The 17846-nt window shown below is 49.8% G+C and overlaps 1 protein-coding gene across 2 annotated transcripts in view; it reads right to left on the reverse strand.

Moving 5' to 3' along the window:
* Positions 1 to 6673: 6673 nt before the first annotated feature.
* Positions 6674 to 17846, reverse strand: part of GNB1L (G protein subunit beta 1 like) — a 59776-nt gene continuing 48603 nt past the window's right edge. For both annotated transcript variants that reach the window (XM_090290778.1, XM_090290779.1), the window contains one exon: positions 6674 to 7243. In XM_090290778.1, coding sequence (XP_090146904.1) covers positions 6992 to 7243 — 252 coding nt within the window. In that variant the 3' untranslated portion in view covers positions 6674 to 6991. The remainder of the gene's footprint in view (positions 7244 to 17846) is intronic.

Here is a 17846-nt window from a genome sequence, read left to right on the forward strand (position 1 = left end):
GCGTGGACTCTCCAGGCATGGTTTTGGAACTTCTTTCGGTGGACAGCTGTCTGGGTGGGTCAGGTGTGTGTCTGCCCTGTTCGGCAGCCGTCCTGTCTCCCTCTGCATCTTGCTCAGCTCCATCCGGCCAGGTGCTTCCTTTCTGCCTGGCTCCTAATGGGCCTCCTGGGCAGGCTGGTGTAAGCGGCTCTCTGGCTGGGGGAAGCAGAGTCTAGGTAGGGCTGAGCTGGCCCCAACGCACGTGTAAACCAGAGCAAAGGTGGAGGTGCTGCAGGAGATGGGGTGCAGGCTGGATGTGGGGCTGCAGGATGGGGAGGTGGCCTGTCTGCACCGAAGCACAGGTGCACGGCAAGCTCAGATTCAAGGTCTTCGTTGGTGCCAGCTTGTCTTTAACACCAGGCTTTCCTATGGAGTTATAGCTAGTTGAGTATCAAGCGTTTCTAAAGAACCCCCTGAAGGAATGTTTTTTCTTTGTGCAAACAGTCCTTTTGTGTAGAGGGTGTTCTGTGGCTTCTTGGCAGAGACACAGGTGGGAAACACCTGATTGAACATCACTCACTCAGGAGTGTAAAGACACGCACCGCACGTCAGCACAAAGCCAGCCTGCCGAGCCAGCACGGCGAGGTCTCCCAGCCGCTGCACCCCAGCAGGGCCTTCCTCAGGTCGTCCCCAGCATCCAGTTCCTGGGGTCACCCACCACCACACGCGGGCCAGTTCGTGCATTTCCAGAGCACATGGCTTTCTGACATTATCCCCTCTGTGAAACTCAGGAAGGACAGGAAAAAGCAGTGAATTATGAAGACCTTGGGATGTGTTTCTGGCCACAGCCTGGTCTGCCATTAGCCTCCTGCTTCTCTGAGAGGAATCTGACCGGAAGTGGGATTCTGGGTAAGTGCCGAACACCTGCAAGGGCGGGGGGTGCGGGCAGATGACTGTGAGACCCCCCTTGCAGGGCAGCCATGGGGCGGAAGAGGGTCGGCAGAAGGTTCCTCTGGTGCTGTCTCTCTCCAGACCCAAGTGCTGGGCCACTCGCCTGCCTGCGCTGCTGGCCAGGGCTGCCGGGCCTTCTCTGTCTCTCTGCGCAACGGCCTGCCTTCCAGAGGAAGTGGCCTGGAGGTAAGACCTGCCACAGTCTGGCTGTCCTGTCGATCAGAAGGGCCCCTTGCCTGGCACCAGAGGCAGTGACCAGGGATGCTTTGACTTTGTGGCAGAATGTCCAGATCACTCTCTGGGCCATGAAAATTATGGCATGAAACAGCCTAAGGCCACTCCTGCCGGCCATGAGAGACGGCAGCTCCAGGAGCCTACGCCTCTCCTATGACACAGGGCTATGCTATGCCCACACTCCAGTAAGGACAGGACAGCGGAACACACTGACTAGAGCTGGAACCACCCAGGAGAGACATCTATGGCTGTCCCCAAATATAAGTTTTCTCTGGTTGTGAGCAGCCCCACCGCAGTCTAACCGGATGTTAACGAAGAACATTGTGGGAGACAGGTGATGGCCGGGGTGGAGTGGAAAATGTCTTGCCGAGGGCGTGAGGCACATGACGACAGATCGCCTGCCATCATGTCCCCTCGTGCTTGTCCTGGGGAAACTTGGGACTCTGCCCCAGCTGTTTTCTCCATGTGGCTCCTTCACACAGCCTTCTCCCAGGTCCTGCCAGCTCACAGAAAGTGGCGGGCTACTGGGAAAATAACGTCCATGCTTGTGGCACAGAATCATCACGGCTTAGCCACTGTGGACTGTGTAAACTTAAAATGCCTCCTGAATGAAACAGCACTTATATTTAAGTCCCAAAGGAGGTTGCTCAGTGAATGGCTGAAGTAGCCAGAAAAAGCACTTTGGAACCAGGGAGAAAACCACAGAACTGATTTTTCTTTTCGATATTTTAAAAGATTTTATTTATTAATTTTTAGGGAGAGGGGAAAATAGGGAGAGAGAGAGAGGGAGAGAAACGCCAATGTGAAAAACATTGATCGGTTTCCTCTTTATATGCTCCCTGACTGGGGCCTGACCCCACAACCCAGGCATGTGCCCTGATGGGAATCCAACTGGTGACCCTTCCCTCTGCAGGATGATACCCAACCAAGCCACATGGGTCAGGGACTGATTTTGTAAAGCCACCCAGATGCCACAGACAGATATGGCTGGTATGCTGGGCCTAGGGAGGGTCCTGCTAGAAATGCCTGATACAAAGGCATGTGGGCGTGCAGGGCCACAGACGGCTGGACACGCTGCCTTGGGACCCTCGGCCCAGCCCCAAGCCACCCATGGGGACAGGCAGACACCACCTGTCAGCAAATGCTGCCAGCCTCCAGGTGTGTGACCAGGAGTGGGGCTTCCCGCACGGCCCGAGGTGAAGGTCAAAGGCCTGGCCTGAGTCCTGCTCTCTTACGTCTGACAGGTCGAGGAACAGCACTGGCAACTGGATTGCCAAGCACAGGCTTATTGAGGGACACAGGGTGCGCGGAAATATCCTTAAGGCAAAGCGGGTCTTTGGTATCGTGGTAACATGGAGACTGGAGAAAACTTCACAGTGGAGTGGGAGGCCTCCCGTCGTCCTCTGCCTGCACCCCATGGGATTACTCAGTGTCAGGCGGCCATGCTCAGAACAGCCTCTGTGCAGGCGTTGCCCCAGAGGTGCCTCCTGTGACCCCACCTGGACAGGCACCGAGGGGCGGGGCCGCGGCTGCGCTGAGCTTTCCGGCCTGAGATGGCCTCAGCGGGCTGCCCACTACTGCACCTTGCACCCCAGTTGCACACGTCTAGACAGGTTCCTCTCTGTGGCTGATGGAACCGCACGGTACGGAGCGGCCACAGTTCACATCTCCATTCATCTGCCAAGAGACATTTTAGTTGTTTCTAGTTCTGAATACAGCTGCTGTGAACATTCATGTGAAGGAAAAAAAGAAGCCGTCCCCAGAACGTAGAGGGCCCAAAGTTAACGTCAAAGGGACTAGCCGTGGGAGCACACTAGGCCTTGGAGCCACACGCAGGCTCCTCCTCACAGAGCACCTACCTGTCCCATGGGAGATGCAGGGACGGCACTTTTGCCCACTCTGCAGCCCACGCTGGATGGTCAGGGAAACTGGGGTCACGGGGGTCATGGCCGCTGAAAGATGGCAGTGCCCCTGCACACCTGGGTCCCGGCGCTCCGCCGCTCCCAGCACTAGGCCAGTCTTGAGGGAGGACTTGGCCCTGGGGGCATGACAAGGATAATCTAAAGCTTTACAAACATGAAGCCTCTTCCCCAGGCTGGGTGTCTGGAACAGGACCCATTTCTTATGGTGTGGGAGGTTCAAGTCCGCTCAGGTTTGTGGTGATCTGCTAACGCCCCAGGTCCTACTGATGCAGAGGCCGTGCTGCCAAAGCCGCAGGCCCGCCGCGGGTGCGGAGGAGGAGCCCAGAGAACCGCCTGGAGGGATCGCTGGTTCGGACACCAGTGTTTCTAGTACAGTTGGTGTCACAGTTGTTCTGGGCGGCTCAGCTGAGTAAACAAAATCCTTAGCCACCAGTCTCTCCATGTGACATCCATTATGCCTTGGAGGCTGAGGAACTGCCACCTTATCCATCGAGCCCCAGCCCAAGGCCCTGCTCTCCACGGAGAAGGGCCATATCAGGCACAGAGCGCTTGCGGGGACATGACAGCCCGACCTGGTCCCCACACACTGCTCACCAGCACAGGACTCAGTGGGCAGCCCGGAGCCCAGCTCCAGCCGGCTGCTGTGTGAGCCTCTGCTTGTGCCTTCAACGCAAAGGCGGGGCCCGGCACGGACATGGGGTCTGCGTCACCAACGCCTCCTCTTTACTGTGTCCAGGTGTAGGACGCTGGTGGCCAGCACACACAGCAGGCCTCGGCACCCTGGAAGCACCTCATGCCGGCTCGCAGTACTCTGTCCCTTTGTCTGCAACACACCTCCATGGCTCTTTGTAAATACAGGGCTTCTGCCAGAAGACAGAGGCATCAAGACTCTTGACGAGTTATGACGTGGACTTACACAGGGGCAGGGGCAGGGGCACGTTCCCTTAGCCCAGTCTCACAGCCTCCTGAGGCTGCGCCGGCCGAGTGCCCGGCGCCTGGGAGTCCGAGCTGAGGCGGGGTGGCTGCAGGCGTCCCGGCACGGCAGTGGTCCGAGCAGGGCTCTGGAAGGGCGCAGAATAACCGATGAGGCGCCCCTTGCTTGCGGCGGTATCTCCACAGCGCAGCTCCGCTATCCCCAGCCCCCAAGGGGGAACGTCACCACTTGCCCTCTGCGGTGTTCACAGCTTTGCTTTCGTGAGAAGGCCAAGTGGGTGTGGAGCTTCAACTGACAGGGTTTGTTGCTATTTGGCCTTCACCCATGACCATCGTCACCTCTGGTCCAGTCTCCAGGGCACGGATATCTCTGGAAATGGCTGTGGAAGCTTTGATGGAGGTCAGGGAGGTGTGTGAGTCGAGAGCCTGGCCACGGGCAGGACCAGCTGAGGTTCATCTTCTGAAATGACTATCCATGAGCTGGCACCGTGCCTTCAGCTGTGAGGGTGGGTGGGTGCCTCCCACGGAGACGAGGCAAATACTGTGTTCTAAGGTGGCCCTGACAGACTACGATTGCTGGCCCAGTGCGTGGCCAGGCTGCGGCTTGGTGAGGTCACCCTCCACCGTCCCTGCCCCGTGAGGAGCACCTGCAGCTTCCCTCATGTCTGATGAGGCTCACGTTGCTGCAGCCCGAACAGCTACTCCTTCTCATTGATATTCATGAGGTGGGAATCCCCACTACAGGACACTCAGGGGCTGGTGTGGCCTCTACCTAAGGTGCTGGAGGACACCTGGCAGCACCTCCGTCCAGCGTGGTCAGCGTGGGAGGCCAGTCCCTGTGCTGGGAGATCCATGAGCTTGGGATCGAAACTGCCTTCCCAGGATGGTGCTCAGTTCCTGGGGGGTGGCCGCAGGCCCCTGGCAAGGCTGCGTGAATGTCAGCAGTACATATTGTCAGCAGTGTAGTGGGGCCTTTCCTCAAGGGGCCTGGGTCTGTGATTGAGGGCCCAGGTCAGGAGTCCATTACCTAGATCCATAACACTTCCGCTCAGGTGCACCAAGTCAGACTTGAGCAGGCTGCCCTCAATTCCATCTCCAGGGACCCACGATCCCCAGCCTGTGCCTGAGCCTCTGAGAGTCACACTTCTGACTGGGACAGCAACCCCAGCAGCCACTGACAACCGTGCCCATCCTGACTGCAGCAATTGAGTGCCACCAATAGATCCTGCCGCCGGTGACCACTGCACTTAGAGGTCCCTGTTCAGGGGTGGCAGCTCCCCCTGGAGTTTCTGACCTGTGGAGGAAAGCGACTGCAGAGTTCTCCAAGGACGCCCAGCCCTCTCACAGCTGTGTTCCTCAGTCGTGGGGCAGGGCGTGTCCCCTGGCCCCTCCTGCAGTGGGTGAGCAGGTCTCACATGGTCAGTCGCCCAGAACACCCCAACCTCCGTAAGCCCTCCGATGCCCCCTCTGCGGTACCCCACAGCAGGTCTGGCGTTTCACCCCTAACTCAGTGTACCTGCCTGCCTTGTGGTCCATGTTTCAAACTACCAACAAGACCTCAGAGGCCCTTCTCATCCCTCAAGCTGCGGCATCGGGTCCAGACCCTCTGTTAGTGGATCTGTTTCAATGGATTCGGCCTGATGCATCTCATATTCCTGCCACCTGCATCCCACACGTGTTCTCCAGATTTCTGCCTGCATGAGCCGGGAGGGCCATGCAGCTCTTTTGGAGCGTAGCCACCTCCTCATGGGTCACACTTTGTACCTCACCCTTGGGGGCTGGCTGAGACCTGAGTCTAGTTATAAGCAAAGTAGGGCAGGGCTGAGGATCCTGTGTCCCGCCAAGGCCCCTGCCTAGGGGGAGGCCATTCTAGGTCCTTCAGGTAAAGGAGGGCTGACATCCCCTGGCAGGGGCCAAAGGGGGGTCTCTGGCAAAGAAGCCAGTGGAACAAAAGGGTCTGAGGCCCCCGGCTTTGCCAGGACCTGCCCACAGCTCCCATCTGAAGTTTAAGGGTCCTGTCTCTTCCCTACTAATAATCTAGCTGGAAGAGAAGACGCCCTGATGGCAGGGCTGGCCACACGTGGGAGGAGATTCTTGGTGCACTGATGCCCAGTTGCCCTGTGTGTGCAGTGCCGGCTGTCACTGTGCCCTGGTTGCCAGGAGGGACTGACCTGTCTCATCTAAGGCTGCTGTGCTTCCCGCCCAGAAGCCACCCTGGATGTGGCCCTTTGCCATCCTTGTTCTCATTCTCTTTGAGGTGGCCCTTCCTCCAACCCACGCTGTGTTTGGCCTGGTCCCCCAACATGGGCTCTCTCTGCCCAGTTGCCTTTATTGTCCCTCCTCAGCACCCGCTTTCTGCCTCGCTTCCCACGGGTTGGGTAGACCAGCTGCAGTTGATAGTGATCAAATCAAGACATTAATTGTCCACGTGGCTTTCTACCGTCCTGGCCTCAGCACTGTGTGCCAGAGCTCCTGCCTACCCTTGGAGTGAGGAGCTAGGTGTAGTTGACAGGTCCTGGGGGCCACACTCAGTGTCCCCTGTTGGACGGGGGCTGACTACCCTGCCTGGTGGAGAGTCTAAGTAGATGACTCTCGGCTCTGGCCCCTCAGGGAAAACAGGGGGGTTGCCTTAGAGAATTCATACCTCGAGCCTGCAGGTTTGCAACTGTAAGTTTACTGTAAAGCACCCCAAGGCTGGCCTCTATCCTGGCCACACATGCCCAGGCGTCTGGCCCAGTTACTCTGTAAATTGCAGTCACTGCTGTATAGATGCTGAATTTTACAAGAGGAAACAAGCCTCGTGCGAAAAGCGAGGACTCCACAGACCAACCCTTCTCGTAACTGGAGGAGGAGAACCGGGGAATATGATGTCCTCAGAGGTCCTGAGGCATGGTCTCCACATGCCTGGGTCAGGCCAAAGTGTGGACGCCACCTCTCTGCCCTGTGTGTGTCTGGAACAGGGAGCGGGCAAGTCATGAGCGTGGGTATAGTGACCAGACACTGATGCGATGATCCTTGGACCCCGCTGCCAGCAAGCCATCTGCAGCGAAGGCCAAGCAGTGGACGACAGCAGTGTGGAAAGTCAGCACGGCCAGTGGCTTCAGCGTCCGCCACTGAAACACGCGGACACGATGGTCCCAGCCTGCGGTGGCCAGGATCTTTCGGTCGGGCCGGATCTTGACATCAGAGACCCCAGGATTGGTGAGTTCGTGAGTTCTGCACACCTACGAGATTGAGAGTGGCAGAAAGAACCATTAGGTGGCTTCTTAGACCTGTCACAGAGGCTCCCATTCATGAACACCATCCTCTCCCGTCCCCATCCAACAGCTGGGACAAGGAGGGAAAGGTGGGTTGCTATGACGGCCTGACCCCTGCCCTTGGCCAAATCCCGTGTTAAGACGGAGGTTTTAGGCCCTTCCCTCAGAGAGCCCCTGAGGCCCCACAGAGTGGCACCCCTGCACAAGCCCCCTGCATGAGGTCTGCTGGGAGTTCAGGGGCTGCCCGATTCCCTCCCATCAGGCCCCCAGGAGAAACCTCAGTGGGTGGGATCCTACAGCCCCTCACCACAGAAACACACTGTACCGGGTGTCCAGGTGAGAACATTTCTAGCTTGATGGCAACATCAAGTCAGCATTTCTCTCTGGGGAAACCTCACACCCACCACAGCCCAAGGAGTACAACCAACGCACACTCCACCTTCAGCACATCTGAGGTTAACTGAAACTTTGGAATGTGAGTGGGAACCAGCCACCTGTGGATGGCAGCAATGAAGACCCAGGCTGCAGGAAGGGCCTCAGGGCATGACCCAGGATGCAGGAGAAGCCTCAGTCCCGGGCCTGGGTCCTAGAAGAAGGCCGATGTTGGCACAAAATAGGACTTCCACATGCACATCCCATCTGTGTGGAGCAACCATCAGGGCCGGTGTCTCTGGGGCTGAGCACCCCGTACTCCTCAGTGCTGTGACGACCCCTCCCCACACGTGCCTCCTGCCACCAGCACTGCCTTGGTGGTCACGCCTCTGTCCCCACACACTAAATGACAGATGCACTTTGCCATCACTGTGACAACCCCAAAGGGCCACTTCCTTCCACTGCTCCTGGTTTGGCCTAGCCCATCTCTCACCAGCATCCCCTTCCCCTGTAACTCCCCTCCCAGTGGGGCCAGAGCGACCTCAGTTGAGAATCACTCATTTCTACAAAGATAACACAAGGTAAAGGAAGGAAAGAAATATGGAAAAACAAATGGCAACATTCCTCAGAAGCAAATGGAAATTGTCAACAAGCATTTTTTAGCCATAAGTTAACAAACAAAACTTCACGAAGCAGGTACCTCTATAAAACAAAAACCCAAAGCAGCAGAACAAAGGAGGAAACTTGAACTGGCAGAGCACAGAAGAGGTGGAAGGGAACTCAAAGAAGTGAAGGGGGATTGAGACTCAGAGACTCGCAACAAGATCGTGAAGGAGGGAATGGTACAAAATTAGCAAACTGAAAGGGAAACAAAGAGCTACAATGGACTGGACCGGAAACAGACATGGAAGATAGGCAGAGGTGCTCTAGCATTCACTGATTTAGAAAACCAATTTTTTCAATTGATTTTAGAGAGAGAGATGGAGGGGGAGAGAGAGAAAAATGGAGAGAGGGAGACGGGGAAAGGGAGGAAGAGGAGGAACACTGATTTGTTGTTCCACTTATTTATTCATTTATTGGGATTTGTTGTTCCACTTATTTATTCATTTATTGGTTGCTTCTTGTATGTGCCCTGATAGGGGATTGAACCTGCAACCTGGGTGTATTGGGCTGATGCTCTAACCAACTAAGCTACCTGGCCAGCGCTAGAAAATCAATCTTCATTTCTAGAAATTGAAGTCTTTTGGTACTTAGGCAAACAGATCGTCAGTTTATGGGGGTTAGGTTTAGGCCATCCTCAGAATGTTCCACGGCCACATATGTGCCAGCAGACGGCAGAGGGATGCCTGCAAAGGCTGTGAAGGGAGGCACGGCCCAAGAATTTTATATCCAGCCAAACTGCCGTTCAAGTATAAAAACAATAGACAAGCATTTTTTAACATGTAAGAACCAAGGAATATGCTCCCATAAGCTCTTCTTGAAGGGCTAGAGGATTAACCCCAGTCTCATAAGAGAGAACTGCAGAATTACAGCAAATGGTCTGGCAGGGAAAACTGAATCTACTTACCTGCTGGATTAGGTCTAAAACAATACAGGGATTATGGCTTGAGAACCGGTTATGTAACTAACAGAAATATGGGAGGGTAGCGAGAGAGACGGGATGTTAAGTTCACTGATTCGTTCCTCTTTTGTCATTTGGGGGAAAGATACAATAGTCAACCTCATATATGAGAGATCATCTGATACCGCACAGTAAATTATGACAAAACATTATTTCCTCCCCGCCCCAAATCACAGACATTAGGTACCTTTGTTTCCTAGTATTCACCCTTATACTTCTCTGTAAAGGAATAAAAATAGAATTATGGTTGGAATCCAAAGTTAAATCCAAACCTGTGCTACGTAGAAGAGAGCCACCAAAAGAATGATTGGCAAGATATAGAGAAACAGGGGTCCACTCTTAGGAAAGACTGGATTCAGAGCCAAAAGCATTGAGTCAGACTATATGCTGTACTTAACAATGATAAAGGGTACAATTCAGAGTAAAGAGCTGTGAACACCTGTTCAACAAACAAATAGTCTTCTCATTCATGAAGCAAGAACAGAAAAGTGGCTATGATGTAGTAACTAGTAGCAGACCAGTCCCCTTGCTATAAACCACCATTAAACTGGACAAAATACACTAAGCGACTGTGTCCAGGCACTGGACAACAGGAAGGAAGGGCAGCTGATGAGGTAAATCTCCCAAATGCCCTGGCAGCTCTCTGCCCAGGGAGATGTCCCAGCCACAAGTCCAGGAGGATCCTAGCAGCTATGTGAAGCTGAGGAGGCAGGGGTCAGAGTGTGGGGCAGCTAGAGCAGCTGAAATCAGTGGCATGTGACAGTGGCATCGAGGGGGCCGGTGAAGGGACCGAAGGCCATGCGTGGTCCCAAGTTCTGTGTGAGGCTGGGCTATACATGCTCAGGGCACCACACCATGTGTACCAGACAGTGGCTGCTACAGGGTTAAACAGAACCGATCCAAGAGACCAATGGTGACCTCAGGGTCAGCTGGGCCAGAGTGCAAAGACTGTGTGACCACCCAATTCCCAGTGAGACGCCTGGCTTCAAGAACAAGAATTACACCTTTGGGCGGGGCCCACTCTAGACCCACTGTGATAACGTAGGAAACCAGGCCCTGCAAGTCTGGAAGTCGGTCCCACCGCATTAGAGGAGCCTGGGCACAACCCTGGGCTTGCCACAGACCTGCTCTACTGGAGCACAAAACCAAACCTCCACAAGTTCAAGGTGAAAAACCAGTAACAGAGCTGCCGGAAATAATAAAAGTGACCACTCTTCAAGGCAAAATAATAGAATTCAGAGTCTCTACCATGTATTATTTGTAATGTCCATGGAAAAAAAAAAACAGAAATGTATGACCCATAGTCAAGAGGGAAAAAAGTAGTTAATAGAAATTGATCCAGAATGTCACATATGTTGAGCATATCAGACAAAGACTTTAAAGCAGCTGTTTAAATATACTTGATTAAAAAAAGAAAATGCATTAAAGTAATTATAAAAAAAATCGTCTTGATGAATGAACAGATAGGAACTATTAACAGAAACAAAAATTATTTAAAAAGAACCAACCCAGGATAGCCAACACAATGTGAAAGGAGAAAGCAAGGTTGGAAGACTGATGCTACCAATTCTAAGACTTCCTATAAAACAATAGTAATCGGATAATGTGGTATTGGTGAAAGAATAGGTGAAAGGATCAGAGAGCTCAGAAGTAGACCCATATAAATGTAGTCAACTTGATCTTTGACAAAGGAAATACAATGGAGCAACGACAGTCTTTTTAACAAATGGTGTTGCAACAACTAGACATCCACATGCAAAAAAAAAAAAAAAAAGAATCTACACACAGACCTTATACCATTTACAAAAATTAACTCAAACCAGATCACAGACACAAACATAAAATACAAAACTATAAAACTCCTAGAAGACAACACAGGAGAAATTCTAGATGACCTTGGCTTTGGCAGTACTGGTTTGTATACAACACCCAAGGCACAATCTGTGAAAGACAGAATTGGTAAGCTGAATTCCACTAAAATGAAATTTTTCTGTTCTGTGAAAGACACTGTTAAGAGAATGAAAGACAAGCCATGGACTGAGGGAAAATATTTGCAAAAGACACATCTGATCGTCATCCGAACATACAAAACACTTAAAACCCAGCAATGAGAAAACAAACAACCTAATTAAAATACGGGTCAAAGACTTTAATAGATACCTCGCCAAAGAAGATATACAGAGGGCAAACAAGCATAGGAGAAGCTGCTCCCGGCCTTAGGCCGCACAGCCTGGCAGTGGTGGTGATGGTGGTGGGGGCCTGTCTCCCTCCGCTCAGCCATCCTATGCAGATCCTGCAAGTCCATGTGGCCCAGGAGGGGCACCCGCAAAGCCACCAGGCTCAAGCCAGAGGGTTCCCTCTCCGCCTCAGGTGCTTCAGGTCTCCTCACGGTGCATCTCAGAACCAAGAGACAGACGGTCAGACAGGTGCAGATGGGACTCACACCCCTCCTGGGAGTGTGCTATGCACTGAGAAGCAGCAGCAGTCTGGTGAAGTTTCTAACCAGGTTTCTTTTGCAGAACCTTCCTCACTGAAGTTTCAGAAAGTGTGTGTCCCCGGGCACTGGTTTTCTGGCTTTCTGGAGCAGGGGTTTGGGGGTGAGCAGAGCAAAGGTGGCCCTACTTGTTTATGAAGCCCTCCTCCCGCCTGAGGAGCCAGGGGGCAGGCTGGGTGCACCAGGGCTCCGAAGCACCAGCCTCTGGGTCCCCTCCGACTGGACGCATAAGTCAGATGAGTCTGTCACTGCTCCAAATGTTCCCCCTCCAGAGCAGGATCAGACCAGAATGAAAAAGTGACCCCACACTCATCAGGTTTGTTTAAAGACAGCCTCCACTGTCCCCACCCAGAAAGGTGAGGGCTTAGGGTTGGGAATGGCACATGAGGTCAGTATATAAAATGTGCATGGGGATCATGGGGCGCCTTATTTAGAGAAAGAAAACCCCGCCATGTTTTCAAGTGATTATAGATTATTTTATCAGTGCATTTGCAAAGGTTTATAAAACAATCATAATATATTTTTTCCTTAGATTCTAGAGTTACTGGTGTGACAGCTAATGCAATAACGATTTGTTTCAGATGTCAGTGTTTAAGCTGTATAAAGCTGATTTTATACATTTTTCTTGTTGGCTGCATTGTAGTTAATGAAATTAAACACACCCATTGCATTTGTCCCCAGGGGACAAGGGACTGAACACACCCCTGGTTTATTTTTCTACTAAAATAAATTGCAGACAGCCGCATTTGAACGGCCCTGAGTGGGGCTTACCCAGGAGCCAAGGGACTTTCTAGGCTGCAGGACACAGTTCACCAGCGCCAGGGCTGGGCTGGGTCACCCATATTCAAGGAAGTATGGCATCACCCTGTCCAGTGTGGCTCAGTTGGTTGAAGTGTAGGTCCCTACACTAAAAGGCTATGGGTTCGATTCCAGGCCAGGGCACACACCTAGGTTTCAGGTTTGATCCTTGGTCAGGGCACCGATGTTTCTCTCTCTACTCCCAACCCCCATTCTCTCTCCCTAAAAGCAATAAAAATAACATCCTCAGGTGAGGATAAAAACAAACAAACAAACTGTTGAATCTTAATGCAATCCTGCATAAGAATATACTTCATGCTATGTGAAAAAATAAGAAAACTTATTACTAGAAACCACAAAGACTAATCATCATTACTTTTTTTAAGATTGTATTTTTATAAGAAAACACTCAAATGTGTGCAGCTATTTTCTTATGTTGAAAAGTTTTTGTCCACAGAGATAGTGTACACAAAATACCTTAATTATTAATAAGCCAATGTGTGTGATACCAATTTAAAAAAATTAAAACCAACCATGCTTCTGGCATGATGAAAGTATGGAATTAAATCAGGGGTTTCCAGTCATGTAGAATGTTATTGTTAAAACTTTTTCCACACCATCTCTGAAATTTGAGAATATTTTTAATATCTCTGGCTTTATTCTTCCAGAATCATCATGTCATGTATGTATTTTTAAAAAAGGCAAATATGTATTTGTATGAATCTGTAGCTGGAAATGTTCATACAGAGTTGGCTAATTTATATTCACTTTGTATTGTATATAGATTTCTAATATTTTCTGTTCTGTATCATTTAAACTTCCTTCACTTGAATAAATTCACTAAGTGTTCCTAAAAAAAGATGCTTCCATCATTTGTCATCAGGGAAATGCAAATTAAAACAACAAGATACCACTACACACCCAACAGAATGCAGAAAACCCAGAACACAGACACAGCCACGTGGTGGGGGGACGTGGAATCATTCTTGCTGGTGGAAACCGACAAAAGTACAGCCACTTTGAAAGACAGTCTGGTGGTTTCTTACAAAACTAAACATATTCCCACCGTACAATGTAGTGATTGCACCCTTTCCTATTTACCCCAAAGGAGCAGAAATGTATGTCTACTCAAAAACCTGTACATAGATGTTTATAGCAGATTTATTTCTAATTGCCAAAACTTGGAAGCTACCAAGGCACCTTTCAGTAGGTGAATGGATAAACTGGGGTACAATCAGACAATAAAATATTATTCAGCACTAAAAATAAATGAGCTATCAAGCCATGAAAAGATATGAAAGAAACTTAAGTGCATATGACTAAGTGAAAGAAGCCAGTCTGAAAAGGCTTCATACTGTGTGATTCCAACTCTATGACATTCTGGAAAAGGCAAAACTATGGAGACAGTGAAAAGATCAGTGGTTGCCAGGAGTTAGCGGGGAGGGAGGGATGAACAGGCAGAGCACAGAGGATTTTTAGGGCAGTGGAAATACACTGCGTGATGCCTTAATGGTGGACACATGTCCAAACCCACAGGATGTACACCACCAAGAGGAACGGAATGTAAAGTATAAATTCTGGGTGACACTGTGTCAATGAAGTCCATCAAAGGCTGTAACAGATTTTCTGTTGGAGATGTCGATAATGGAGGAGGCTGTGGGGCAAGGGGGTATGTGGGATATATCTGTATGTTCTCAATTTTGCTATGAACCTAAAACTTCTCTAAAAAAAAAAAAATCACACACACACACTAAAGAACTGTAAGAAAATGTAGAACTAAAAGCTCAAAACTGAAATGAAAAATCTGTAGGATAGGCTCAACAGCAGGTTGGAAATTATTTTTTAAAAAATCAGTAAACTAGAAGACACATCAATAGGTATTATCTAACCTGAAGAAGAGAAAAAAAAAGATTGAAGAAAACTGAACAGAGCCTCAGGGACCTATGGAACGACATCAAACTGTCCACCTAACAGAAGTCCCGGGAGAGTCAAACTGCTGACAACAGATGAAAAGAAAATCTTGCAAGCAGACACGGAATGAGACAATGACGTGCAGGAAATAAGATACGATGAGCTCTCTTCAGAAACAATGCGGGCCAGGAGACAATGGAACAACAGCTTTGACATGAGGAGAAAGCCAAAACTATCATCCCTAAATTCTATAGACAGAATTCTTTTAAAGACATTTTTCTTGAGAAACAAAAGCCAGAAACCTTTTTGCCAGTGGAACAACACTAAAAGAAATGCTAAAGGGTGTTCTCCCAGCTAAAGGGAAATAAAACCAGCTTGCACCTATAGGAAGCACCGGAAATGGGAAAAGCTGAGTAAATATAAAATGTTACGGTTTTTATATCCTGTAAGTTTTAGGAAGTAAAAACTGATGTTTTAATGTACAACCAATAGCACTGTGAGGTGGAGTTTATAGAGAGTGTGAAAGTAAAATACATAACAGTGTTGCAGAGGGTGTGGGGTGGGCAATGAAATCGCTGGTGCAGGGCTCTGACGCGCAACACGTGGCGTGACAATGCGAAGGTGCCTTGGGTAAGTTAAGGGTACGTACTGTTAGCCTGTGAGCAAGCACTCAGAAAAAAAAAATGGTAAGAGCTATACAGTGAAGGAGCCAAGAGAGGAAATAAAATGGCATACTAAAAAATAAAGATTTGATAATACACAAGGAGGCAGGAAAGGTGTAAAAGAGGGTCAAAAACAGAAGTGACAAGTGGAAGACAAATACCATGATGGTAGACTTAATGCCAGACACATCACTAATTATATTAAGTGCAAACAGACTAAATGCTCCAATTAAAAGGCAGAGATTGTCAGGAAGGATCAAAAAGCAAGACTACAAAAGATGCTTTTAAATATAAAGAGATCCAGACAGGTCAAAAGTAAAAGAGAGCTGCATCATGCAAAGAGGAAACATAAGCAAGCTCCTGCCACGGTTCTAGTATCAGACAAAGCCGACTTCAGGGTAAAGGCTATTACAAGAGATACAGAAGGACATTTCACAAAATGACCATTCCGCAGGATGTGCTAACCGTATTACATGCTTACATTCCTAATGACAGAGCTTTAAAAGCCATGAAGCAAGACTGACAGAACTGAAGGGAGACATGGGAACACTGACAACCACCCTCAGAGACTGTCAGGCCTCACTCAGTAACTGGTCGAAAACCAGACAAAAAGATGGGTAAGGATACTGGAGCCCCGAACAACACTACCAAGCACCTCGACCTAAGTCGGGCTGACAGAACACTCCGCCCAACAACTGCAGAACACATGCGCTTTCACCAAGATACACCATGTGCTGGGCCAAAACACAAGCCTCAATAAATATCTGCATACTGACATTGTACAGGGTACCTTCACTGACAGCAGAATTAAACTAGATTAAAGATATCCACAAATTCAACAAATATTTGGAAATTAAATAATATACTTCTAAGGAACCACTGGATCAAAGAAGAAATCACAAGGGAAAATAGAAAGAATTTTCAACCGAATAAAAATGAAGACACAATAAATCAAAATTTGTGGGACAGACCCACAAAGGCTGGGTGACTAGACTGGCAGCTGACTCCTCCACAGCCCTGTGGAGGGGTAGGAGGAACCCAGAGAGCACCTAGGACTGTGGGCACCGTCACATGCTGACTCCCACTCAGAAGGTCCCACTAAAGGATTCCTAGAGGACAGCCATTGGACGTCTGGAAAGGAGGGCTTGAGATGCAAAAACGCTGGCAACATTCACAGCATAAAATAGTAATGAGGAGATACAAGCTCTGTGAGAGAGACAGCTACATCTGAAGGAAGGTGGAAGGCCAAAGGATTTAAAAAAAAAAAGAAGCTATTAAAGTGTGTAGTAACCAGAAGAAACCCGGCTTGAGCCATGTTCACAGTTGGCAAAACTGACTTTTAGGCAAAAATCCTTTCTAGAGATAATAAGAGTGACTAACAAAAAGGTCCATTTTCCCAGGAAGATTAGTATTCTGAACTTCAGCGTTTGTAAGCCAGCTTCAAAATGCAGAAAGCAAAAGTGCACGGGGTACAGGAAAGCTGAGCAAGGTGTGTGGCAGCTGGGGGTTCCACCTGACCCTTTCCAGGCCCTGGGTCGCAGGCGCACCGGCCACCAGGCCTGACCCAGCACGCGCAGGTACAGCCGTGCATCTAGCAGCGAGAAGCACTTCCTTTTCAAGCACATGTGGAATACTTATGAAAACGGGACTGGCCTCCACATTTCAAAGAGCTGATATCATTCAGACCTTCTTCTCCGACCACAATGGAATTATGTTAGAAATTGAAAAATAAAAAATAACTGGGGGGGAAAAATCAAACATTTGGAAACATAAAAACACTCTAATCAGCTCAGCAGTCAGCGAATGAATAAAAATCGGGTCTGCCCAGAGTGAGTGGTGATGAAGACAGCGACATGGCACAATGTGGGACGCAGACCTCAGCGGCTGCAGGGAAGGAAGGCCAGGAATGAACGCGTCATGCTTCCCACTCGGGTCAGCAGAGCCCCGTGCGCGCAGGAGGGAGGCAGGGGAAGAGCGGGGCAGGAACACTGAACCCGGAAAAGAACGAAGGATCAGCCAAGACGAGCCTGATTGGGAACAAAAAAGGGACAGTCTTGCAAATACAGCAGAAATGTAAAGTGTCATTATAAACAACTTCTCAAAGGTCACTATGAAAATTCCTTGAGATTTTTATGCCTATCGACAAATTCCTAGAAAAATGAAACTTATTAAAAAAAATAAATTGGGAAGCCTAAATTAGTCCCAGAAGAAACTCAGACCTTCCCTGCCCCATGGGTATAGGCAAGGACTGACACACAGCCACTCGAGAGAGAAACAGACGCCCTGTCAGTGTGTCCAGACAGCAGCAGAAGAGGGAGTGCCTGCCCGCCAATCCTGGGGCTCCTGGCACCCTGATACCATAAGCAGTGTGAGACGACAGAAGAGGGGGTACAACGCAGTCTACTGACAGACGACTGAACACCTCCAACCAAGCCCCTCAGAGGAGATGCTGTGTAGTGGCTTATTTTAGCACTATACAATTGTTTTATGTTATCAAAAATGGAACAATGCAATTCACTAAATTAACAGATTTGAGAAGAAAAGCCACGAGTCTGATAGTCCAACACCGTCTCATGATCCAGGTTCTTTCCCCACCAGGAGTGGAAGAGAACCTAACCAGACAATGAGAATCTGTCAACCCACACAGCAAACACAGCTCTCCCCGTCCAACCAGCAGCGTGTCCAGGATGCTGGCGGTGGCCCCTGCTTCCA

The sequence above is a fragment of the Furipterus horrens genome, unplaced genomic scaffold, assembly GCF_987537825.1.
Source record: "Furipterus horrens unplaced genomic scaffold, mFurHor1.1.pri manual_scaffold_11, whole genome shotgun sequence".
NCBI lineage: Eukaryota > Metazoa > Chordata > Mammalia > Chiroptera > Furipteridae > Furipterus > Furipterus horrens.